The 10,817-nt window shown below is 47.5% G+C and overlaps 1 protein-coding gene across 6 annotated transcripts in view; it reads left to right on the top strand.

Moving 5' to 3' along the window:
* Window positions 1-1,103: 1,103 nt before the first annotated feature.
* The window catches only part of ANGEL1 (angel homolog 1), a 20,647-nt gene continuing 10,933 nt past the window's right edge, over window positions 1,104-10,817 (top strand). The window contains exons 1-11 of one of the 6 annotated variants that reach the window (XR_009745150.1): window positions 1,334-1,489; window positions 3,572-4,171; window positions 4,703-4,929; window positions 5,541-5,610; window positions 6,015-6,448; window positions 6,948-7,074; window positions 7,921-8,031; window positions 8,649-8,718; window positions 9,155-9,322; window positions 9,611-9,817; window positions 10,155-10,288. Coding sequence is in view for 5 of the 6 variants with exons in the window: in XM_061463634.1 (XP_061319618.1) it covers window positions 1,426-1,489; window positions 3,572-4,171; window positions 4,703-4,929; window positions 5,541-5,610; window positions 6,015-6,448; window positions 6,948-7,074; window positions 7,921-8,031; window positions 8,649-8,718; window positions 9,155-9,318; window positions 10,155-10,319 (2,032 nt within the window). In the remaining variant the exon portion in view is untranslated. The other 5 variants (XM_061463636.1, XM_061463637.1, XM_061463634.1 and 2 more) reach the window with 5 other exon arrangements.

Below are 10,817 nucleotides of genomic sequence, written 5' to 3'. Positions count from 1 at the left end.
GGAGTCTTCTCCATGCTGAATGCCAACTCTCTCAGCCTTTCAGAGAGTTGTTACATCCCCCTGGTCATTTTTAAGGTCCTGCTCTGGACCCTCTCTTTCCTGTTCCGAGGACTGCAGAGCTGGATGCAATACTCCAGTTATTCCTCCCCAGGTGCAATACCCTACACTTGCCCTTGTGGAACCTCATGAAATTCTCTCTGCCCGATTCTTCAGTGTATCAAGGTCCCGGTGAATGGCAGCACAGCCTTCAGGTATATCAGCCACTCCTTCCAGCTTCGTATCCCTTCATCCAGGTCATTGATAAACACGTTGAGGAAGTCTGGAACCAGTTGCATCTAAATATAATCCATGAGACACCAGCTGGTCACCATCAAGGGAGCAGTTTGGCAGCACTCATCAGCAAAAGGCAGAGATGACATGAGTCTTGACTTCATTGCAAGTGCCCATCTTGAAAAGACTTTGGAAGAAGGCTACCAAGATCACATTAAAAGTGTGTATTTGGTGTAAAAAGCCATAGCGGTGCTCAGTTCTATCTGTTTGCCTTTAGATGTTGTACACATCATGAATACAGACTTCAGCCAGGACTTCTCCTTTCATATGAAACTGTCTGGTTTCAAAATGTGACAGGTCTCAACTTGCAAAGGCCGTGATGTGCTCACTGCCAGCTGAGAGGGAGTCATTTTGCAGAGCTGTGGTGACCTTTTTCTCTGAATCACCTGCGAGCAGCCTACTGAAAAGAGAGCACAGTCCTGCACCAGCATTTCACCCACCCCAATGGTGTTTGTCTCCATTGACTACCACCAACAGTGTTTGCAAAGCCGCTGTAATTATTAACTCATCTGGAGCAAATGGGATTTTATTTGCTCTATGTCTTTCCAGGGATAAAAACCCCAAACCGAAACCCAAACCTAGCAGAAATTTTCCTTTCCGTTTGTATTTCTGGATATCTGGGGATGAAAACTTTCGTTTGAAAACAGAAGTTTCGGGGCGGCAGGGCTAGAAAGCCGCTGTCATCCTACCCAGGGTCACTGCTCCTGGCCCGGCCCCGGCGGCTCCCTGGGCTCACAGCGGGCCTGGCCCGGCCCGGCCCCACCCCACCCCGGCCGGGGCTGCCCCACCCACTGGCCGCGGCCTCCCTGAGGCCGGCGGCCGGGTGCGACCTAGCAGGTGGGCTAGGCCTGGGTCGGTCTTCAGCCCCTGCGGCGCGGTGTACCGCGGCGGCCTGGCTCAGCGCGGTGCCGGCACGGCGCGGTGAGTGCCTTGCGCGGCTACTAGGCTCAGGCCGAGGCCGCGGACGCGCCGTGAGGTGGCTGCTGAGGCGGAGCCGGTGCGTGCGTTGCCTCGCTGGGGCCGTGCCTGGGGCGGTGGAGGCCGTGCCGTTCCGTGCAGTGCAGTGCAGTGCTGTGACGTGACGAGCCGGGCGGTATGATCGGCACTGTTCTCTGCTATGTGCTGCTGCCGGCGGCGCGGCTCCTCCGGGCCCTCCGAGGTAACCCGGCACCGGGCGGGCGGCGGTTGGGCCCAGGGGAGCCGGCGGCGGTGGCCCGGAGGGACGGGGTGCGGGCGCTCCTCGTTTCCCCAAGACCCGGCCTCAGGGCAGAGCGGCCGGAGGGGCCTCGGCGGCTGGGAGCCAGGTGCGTCCCTGCTGCCCCGCAGCTCCCCGAGGGCCTCGCCGTGAGCAGCGGGAGGGGGGGGCAGGTGTGTGCCTGAAGCAGCTCAGCCCCGGGCAGCGCGGGGGGCTGGGTGTTGGAGCAGCAGCCAGCTGTTGTGCTGCAGTGGCACACTGCGGTCTGCGGGGAGGCTTGGGCCTCCTGAGCCGGACCTGCGCTGCAGGTCTGGGTTGATCCTCGGAGCTGATCTGCTCTGCGGTCTGTGACTCCCCAAGGACCTGCTGTTGACTCATGCATGGACTCTTGCTTTGTGTGCATCAGTATTTCACTTAGCTTCCTAGGTCCTGCTGGTACTTTCCAGGCTCTGGTGACTGTGCTTGAACCTGTCCACAGGCCTGTAGCAGACAGTGGCACGCTGATCATTGTGAGCAGCCAGCTGACTTCTCTCAAATTCATCTACTCTCCTGTAGTCACAGGCGTTTGTAACTGGCTAATGATGTGTGAAAATACTGCCTTGGTGCTTGGACGTTCATGAACTTAATTACAAAATAGGAGGAGTTTCATTCTTAAAGCTCCATTTCTGACACCGAAAGCCTTGGCACGAAAGAGAGAATAAAAGCGTACATGGATGTTGCTGACACCTGCATGTCACTGCTCTGGCTCACTGACTTGTCACAGGGATACGGTAGAGAAAATGTAATTTGTAGACAAGAGAAATTGCAAATCAGAAGTAGTGTCTGTGTAGAATTTGTAGCAAAACATTAATGCTGTCAGCTGTTGTATATATGCAAGTGAAGAGAGTCCCTGTCGTCTTCTACTTTACCCCACAATATTAGTACATTCAAATGTTACATTAACAACAGGAGTTACTTTAATTTTTTACCACAGATGTCAGTCATTGGGTGATCTGTAATTCTTACCAGGGCTACTTCAGTGCATATATTCTTTCTAATAAGCCTTTTAACCACACTTGCTGGGTCCTCTGTGTCTTTATTTTTCATATCTTTATTACAGTTTTTGTTCCACAACACATTCTTCTGATATGTTTGTTCTTAGCTGAGTGCAATTTTGTTACTCAATCTGTGGAAAGAAACTTGCTCCAAGTGGTGATCTACAAGAGCTTGGCTTCTTGGCCCATGCACCCTATCAGTCAGCTAACTTCTACAGACTGTGCTTTGCATGTGTTGCTGAGAGCTGATAGTGTTTCCACATGGCCTTTTAGCTTGGGTGACTATCTGTGGCACTGCCTAAGTTAGAACTGCATTCACAGAATCCCAGAATCACCGGGGTTGGAAGGGACCTCTGGAGATCGCCCAGTTCAACCCCCCTGCCAAGGCAGGGCCACCTAGAGCAGGTTACACAGGAGCATGTCCAGGTGGGTTTTGAATTCCTCCAGAAGGGTAGATTCCACAACCAACCCTCCTGGGCAGCCTGTTCCAGTGCTCTGCACCCTCAGTCTAAAGAAGTTCTTCATGTTGAGGTGAAACTTTACGTATCTTAGTTTATGGCCATTGCTCCTCATCCTGTTGCTGGGCACCACTGAAAAGAGTCTGGCACTATCCTGCTGGCACGTGCCTTGTAGATATTTATATGCATTTATGAGATCCCCTCTCAGTCTTCTCTAGACTGAGCAGGTCCAGCTCCTGCAATCGCTCTCATAAGAGAGATGCTTCAGAACCCTAATAATTCCATAGAATTGGTAAAGCCATTGGCATCCTGTAGAGTTTCAGTGACTTTGACTAACATAACTAGTGGCCAAACAAGATGCAGTCCAATTCTGGTTCAGGAGGAGGCGGCACAAGTTATTCAGACAGTAGCCATTTTTCTTCGGAGAAGTTGTTTGGGTTACTGTACTGAATGGCTGAATTGTACAGAGTTACTGCAAATGCATAGGAAAAAGAAAAGAGTGAGAAAGGATTTCCATCTGTCTTATGATGGTTTTGTTTGTTTTCAAATGGCAGATGCTTTCTTTACCTGTCGAAAGAATGTGCTTCTGGCGAAGAGCACGTCCACCCAGATAGAAGAGGTCTTTACTGCGAGCAGAGGAAGGTTGGTCCCAGAAGAGCAAGAAGCCCTTCTTCAGCAGTGGCTGGAAGAAGGAGCAGGGAATTTGGCAGCCAGTGAGAGCGCTCCATCAGTGGCAAAAGTATCAGTTACGCTCACTAGTGACTGGTTAGAAGGTTCAGAACTATTGATGACTAGCCTCAGTGATCTGAATTCAGCTCCAGAAGTCACCCAGTGTGCTGGTGAGCATCTCACAGAGCTACATGCCTTGGCCTCTTTGGAACCACAAGACCATGCAGTGACTGAACTGGCAGTATTACCAACAGAGGAAACAGTGGCTGTAACAGGCAATGCCCCTTCAGCAGCTGTGGTGCCACAGAGGGATCACCAGACAGCTGGCTGTGCCGCTGTCAGTGTAGAACTGCAGAATGAAGACCCAGCTGTGCTGGCTTGGAGTTTAGTGTGTGATGAAGAGACGGTGCCAACGGAGCCCCACGCCTGGCCCATTCAGGATATGGTACAATTTTCTTCTCTCCCGACAGAGGTACCCTACCATGGTCAGTAGTAACAGCTCTGAATCTAATGTTTGGGTTGGGATTTAGGTTTGTAGTGAATGCAGTCAGGGTATTGTGTCTGGGCTTGCTGTCAGTAAGACACTGATTGTATCTGTCCATGCAGAATTGACAGGATCTGCTAGTGAAAGCTGCAAAGTGAGTTTTTGCTGAGGGAGGGCTGGTCACAGCTAGTAGTCTCAGTGCTGTAAGACCATCTGGTCTGAACATCAATATATGTTAATTTTCTAGGAACTGTTCCAAAATGCTGGTTTTGTAATATAAAAAGCACCCAAAACCTGGTTGAGTGCTTCAGTATGCTTGACTCTGGTCTTCTGTTATGCTTCCCCCATTGACAGCCATCCAAAGGCATCCTGAAAGAGCACCTGAAAAACAGAGTGGGTGAGGATTTGCACAGAGGCTAGAGGACCCTAGTTTAGAGGAAAAGAATGGCTATTTTCTGGGTCCTGGGGTAACAAAGGTATCGGTAGGGTACCCAGCATGGCTGTAATTTGGCTTTTTGTCTCTTGCATACAGAGGTTTTATGGAGAGACTGGGAAGATCTTTCTATCAAGCCATGTGAGCTAGAGCAGGTCTCAAAAAACACTCCTCTCTTTGAATTTCGAGTTATGTCTTACAACATCCTTGCCCAGGACCTGGTGGAGCAGAGCCTTGATCTCTATCAACACTGTCATCCAGACATCCTGAACTGGAACTACCGCCTTCCAAACCTTTTGCAGGAAATCCAGCACTGGGATCCTGATGTGAGTATGACTGAGCCTTTTCTACATCAGTGTCACCAGATTTTGAATTCCTTGTGTGGTCTAACAGCATTAAAAAATTAAAAGAATGGGGTGAAAGTCCTTGGAAAATACAGCCTGCTTGATAACTGAACACTGATTACTCCATTCCTCTGAGACTCTTTGAGAGGCCTTGTGCATCCATTTTTTTTTAATGTTTATTCTGCTTTGATTGTGTTACTGTAGAAGCTAGTTGTACTTGATATTAGGGCCTAACTTCTTTAAAAAGCAGAAGTAGAGGAAGAGATAATGTGTGTTGCAGGAGGAAAGGACCAGGTTTATAAGGCAGCACAAGAGGGGAAGCCTGCATAGAAGGGACTTCATGTCTTTCTCTGTTCCTTGAGTCCTCTTTGTATAATGAAGATCTTCTGCCTCGTCACTGGAAAACTGAATGATAAGCTAATGACCCAGAAAATTATTGTTCTCTATCTGGAAAGTACAGGACAGAGTTGCAGCGATCACCTTTCTGGTTGTAGGGTTGGTATGTGAGTGCACTTTTCCGCTTTCTTCCTTCCCCAGAACAAGGTAACTAGCAAATACTGGTGGAGTGAGTGAGGTCTCTGCCTTCCTTCTAGGTTCTGTGTCTCCAGGAAGTACAAGAGAACCATTACTGGGAGCAGCTAGAACCAACATTCAAGAGGATGGGTATGTCCTGCTTTTGTGTGTCTGTACCTCCAGCTCATGGAACTGGCCAAGGAGTGCTTCCTGCCTAATGTCTTCAAAGCACTTGGTCTTGAGAGAGCTCTTTCTATTTGTCGGGTATTCTGGCTTTACTGAGCTGTCTGCCTAGACCTTTACCCTTTCTTTTGTAATTGGTCTTTCTCAGAGTTGACAGAGTAACAAAGCTGACAGACTTCCAGAAGGACAAGGAAAGAGGCGATATCCTCAATGATAAACTCTGATTACTGGGATAGAATTGGGTGTAATGCTGAACCCAAATGCAGTAGGAATCTCTTCTGCTACGCACATTTGCTGAACTCCCTAGCTAATGGGGGGAGCTTGAGGTAGTGACTGGATAAACTTTTTAACAGGTGATGGTTTCTTTTCAGGCTTCACATGCTTTTATAAGCGGAGAACTGGGAAGAAGACAGATGGCTGTGCAGTGTGCTATAAGCACAGCAGGTTCCAGCTGATCAGCTTCAGCCCCGTAGAATACTTCCGGCCTGGCCTGGGTGTCCTCAATCGGGATAATGTGGGCTTGGTGTTGCTGCTGCAGCCTCTGCTCCCAGAGGGCCTAGATCTGAAGGCAGTCAGTCCTTTGTGTGTGGCTAACACTCATGTGTTGTTCAATCCCCGGCGGGGAGATATCAAACTGGCCCAAATGGCCTTGCTCCTAGCAGAGATTGACAAGATTGCAAAAACTACTGAAGGAAGCTACTATCCTGTCATCTTGTGTGGAGACCTGAACTCTGTACCTGATTCTCCACTCTACAAGTTCATCCGGAATGGGGAACTTTCCTACCATGGGATGCCAGCCTGGAAGGTAGATGGCAGCCAGAACTGAGGTTGGGTAGCTTGTTATTGCATGCTGCTGTAGAGAAATGCATGTAAATATAAAGAATGCATGGCTGCATTCTTCCTCTCATGAGGAAATAGTCTGAATAATGAACTCAGTTATTCAGAATTCTTCTCCAATTCCTCCAGCGCTGCTATGGAAAGAAGAGGACAAATGTATGTGCATTGTTTCCACCACTTTTGGCTTCTCTTGAGGCAGACTGGGGATAATAAACCATTTCAGGTCCTGATTCTCCCTTGGTATGGGAGAATGTGCCTGCATGACTGTACATGAAAGTTTAGGGGAGTACAAATCCACCAAGACTTTCTGAAGGGTTTATTACATCTGCACCATATTGTGAACAGCTTAGTTCATGCCTTTCTATGAGGCATTCTCCCGTTGCTCTTGGCAGGTGTATATACTTACGTTGTCTATAGCACACAAAAGTTCTGCTCTGTGTTGCTGACTGTTTCTGGCTTCCATGCAGGTTTCTGGTCAGGAAGACTTTTCCCAACAGTTGTACTCACGGAAAATGCTGGCCCCACTGTGGCCGAGCTCCTTGGGTGTAACAGACAACTGCCAGTATGTCACCCTGTGCCAGCCAAAGAAACAAGGTGAGCTCCGGTGTGCACTGAGTACATAAGTGTGCTGAGGATGGACAGTTTGTGGGCCTTGCTGCCTCAGTAGCTTAGGCATATGTTGCATGAGGCACTCAGCAAAGATTCTCCTGTCAATTTCCTTGGTATATGAATTAAATTTAATTTTTCTGGGGTCTGTTTCTGTAGCCCTATTTCTGCCATTTTCTTTCTCTAGTCGAGAGCTGAATATTCTCCTATCAGTAACCATTGCTCTCTGTATGTCTTTCATATTCCCAGACTTACACTTTTGTGCAGTTGCAAACCATGTTCAGCTGCAGGTGTTTGTTGGAGTGGTTCTGTGCAGTATTTGCACACCACTATTAGGAAATCATTCCAAAGGGCCCATTTACAATCATGGCTATTCTCTACTATCCTTAGGGTTAAAAGAAAAGGAGGAGCCCACACTAAATAGCTTTTATTGGAATCTTGAATGTAGAACTTTTATTGAGCCTGAGCTCTGGAATTGTTTTTTCATTTTTGGCAGACATTTCCTTGAGTTGTACAGTAACTCATCTGCTTGAAAGTCCCTTGAACTTGTGGTATCTCAGAGGGGCTGTCTTAATTTGTGTCACCAAGGTGCTAAGACTGTTGCATTAGCTAAAGGGATAGCAACGACTATGCTCTGTTCTATGTTTATGCATCTGTTCTGTTCTACATTTAGGTTGTTAAGTGATTCTCATTCTCATGGTATCAGAGTGCTTGGGCAGAAAAACCTCTCTCAAACTAAAGAGGCTTAAGAGGTATAAAGAGTGTAGAGGTGTCCCCTGTAGATGTGACTTTGCTGCAGTCATTTTCTTCTTTAAATTGTATTTTTCTCTGCAGGCAGACGTAAGTACAGCCGGGACTTCCTGCTCCAGTTTCATTATTGCGATCTTGCCTGTGAACGACCAGCACATCTGGTCCTTTTGGAAGGTGTGACAGATGCTAAACCAGGTACTAATGGGAGACTTTCCAGCTTGTGTCTCTCCTAGCTTAATTTTGATAAAAACATGGGGTGGAGGTAATGCCTGGTGAGAACAGAGGAAAGCAGAAGGGTGCCTTCTGTGGCTGTGTGATTACTAATGGATTCTATGAGAGTTCAGAGGAGTACAGTCTTACCACCCTCATACACACTGACTATATTCCTTAAGATGCATTAAGATTCAGCCTCTTTTAGAGGCTGTTTGTTAAAAAGTGAGATCTAGTTCTGCTGTCTCCATTTCTGTTCTGCCCTTTGAGTAAGCTGTAGGCTAAGGGAAATGAACTTTCTTAGAGAGCAAAGGTTAAGGTACCCTAAGCTTCAATAATAAATGCTTCAAGGACATATTCTTGGCAGGACAGAGTATGACTTCTCTGTGGTTTGTACTGATCTGCTCTAGGATGTTCCTGTTAGTCTTAGAGCTGGGGTTTCCTTTGAATATTTTTCTTCAAGGTGCCTGTGGCTGGAAGCTATCTGCTCTTCTTGGGCAAAAAGATTCATTTGATGTCAGGAGAAGCTTTTCTGACTTGGGATGAGCAGCCTGTTCCAGGATCTGTGTAGGTCTGGCTGGACTCTCTTTGCTCCTTTGCAGACCGCCCTCCACACTGGTGCAAGCCTACTGCCATGCTGAAAGACCCTGATCCTCAGCCATTTGTCCCAAGGTAATTAAGTGCATCTTCAATGGCCTCACTCTTCAAGCCTGGTCTTGTTTTCCTGAGAGCCGAAATTCTGGCTGAAGTAAAGACTGAAATAAATGTGGGGGTAGAAGAGAGTAAGGAGGGCTGTCTGGAAGAGCCAGATCCACTCAGGGTTGTCCCAGCAGCTGGGCGCTGTTCTGTCAGCATTGTGTTGGTGAGGTTGAGAATGAAGAGCATAGACAGGACTGGGTATTGGAGACAAAGGAAGTTCATAGTCAGCTTTGTCTTTGGTGTAAGTGGAGTGAATAATTCGGAAAGACTGCCTTTTATACATTCACAACATAGAAATAGTTTGGACAGTTGCATCAGCAAGGGAACACCAATCTCAGCTGTGGCTGCAGTACTGAACACTATAGCATTTTCTTTCTTTCCTTGATAAATGGTGGCTTTTCATGTGCAGGTCTTCAGGTATTATCCAGCATGGCCTCAACCTGACCTCTGTCTACAGCCACTTCCTGCCACAGAGGGGACGCCCGGAGGTCACAACGATGCCCATGGGACTTGGAACCACTGTTGATTATATCTTCTATTCAGCAGAGCCTGTGGAGAATAGGAACAGGGGGGGTGAGTGTGGCAGAGCAGGGCTTATCCCTGTGATGTTGGGAGAGGGCTGCGAGACATGCCAGAATGCAGCTCAGTGTTTGGCAGTGCATTTTGCTAAGCTGGGGTACATCTACAGGGTGTGACTTTGACTGAAGTGATGCACAGACTGGAAGCATTTGCTCAGGTATCATAAGAAGACACTGTTTATCTTTGCTGTGGAAACCTGAAGCTGCTTAGCTTATGTTCATGTAGGCTTTTGAGGAAGCTAGAACAGAATGGATTCTGTTCTTTTGTATAAGCATTTGTGTTCCAGTACTGGGTCCTAAGTTCAAGGCTTGGACTTACGGCTTGTCTGAGAACACATACTAGCCTTAGAAGGTGGTGACTGGATACATTACAATGGCACCACCTCTCTGCAACCTGAAACAGGAGATATGGTGATGAAAGACTGCATGTAAATGCATCCAGGAACTGTCTCTGAGCTGGTTTGGATCACGTCAGAAGGAACTTTGGGGAAGAGGTTAGGAATGGAGAGATTAATTTGTGCTTAGGGGAGAATATGAACCTATAGCTACAACTTAGTACCATGAAAGGAACTTTTCATATAAGCAGCTGCCTGGTGAGTTGAGTTTGATCGATTCCTGTGCCTACAAGTATATGAAACATTGAACAACAGCAGTACAGGATGCTCACTGCTTTCATATCTAGGCACAAAGGTGCATGCAGTGTTTGTGCAGGCTGTCTTTGTTCATTAGGGAAAGAATAGGAAAGCATTTACAGATGTCCCTCTGTGAGTGTGTAGAGTTAATCTACAGAATCAGTCTCTGGCTGATATTTCTTTCCTTTTTCTCTGTCAGGTCGCAGGCTGTACCAGGATGGAGCCCTGAAGCTGCTTGGCCGCCTCTCCCTTCTCTCTGAAGATGTCCTGCTGATGGCGAATGGCTTACCAAATCCTTTTTGTTCATCTGATCATCTTTGCCTGCTGGCTAGCTTTGGCTTGGAGATCGCCAGCCTTAGAGAGGGTTAGTGTTGGTTACTTTCCCTAAAGAGAAGCTATTTTGAATATAGCAATTGAGGCTCTGGATTGCACAACCTGCTTGCAAGAAAACTGTGTTCCTGATCATGCCCTAAAAGTTCCTATCTCCCCTTACTTCCTCAGAAAAAAACAGGAATGGGATAGTTTGAGTGCTTTTTGCATTGGTATTTTGTGTGTCTCTTCAAACTTGACCTGTGTTCCCAGTGGTCTTCCAGTTGTATTCAGGCACTGCCATCTCTTAAAGGGATCCTTGTTACACTGCTTTGTTTAGCAGATGTCTTAGTGCTGCTGGAACCACCATAACTCCTATGTTTATTTGACCCCGTGTGAGATCTTCAAGGAGCTGGGAACAAGAGGGACAACGCTGCCTACATCTGGTTAGTTAATTGGTACCAAGGATCCAGGGATGTATACACCAATATTCTGTCGCACCAAAACAATGTTTAGTTTCTCAGTGATAGCTTATGAAGTATGAAGGGAAAGG

The sequence above is a fragment of the Pezoporus flaviventris genome, unplaced genomic scaffold (assembly GCF_033815535.1).
Source record: "Pezoporus flaviventris isolate CSIRO_AGI_PZ_B2104156 unplaced genomic scaffold, CSIRO_AGI_Pfla_v1 ptg000036l, whole genome shotgun sequence".
NCBI lineage: Eukaryota > Metazoa > Chordata > Aves > Psittaciformes > Psittacidae > Pezoporus > Pezoporus flaviventris.
Note: the sequence above shows the minus strand (reverse complement) of the source record. Positions and strands in the feature narration are given on the sequence as shown.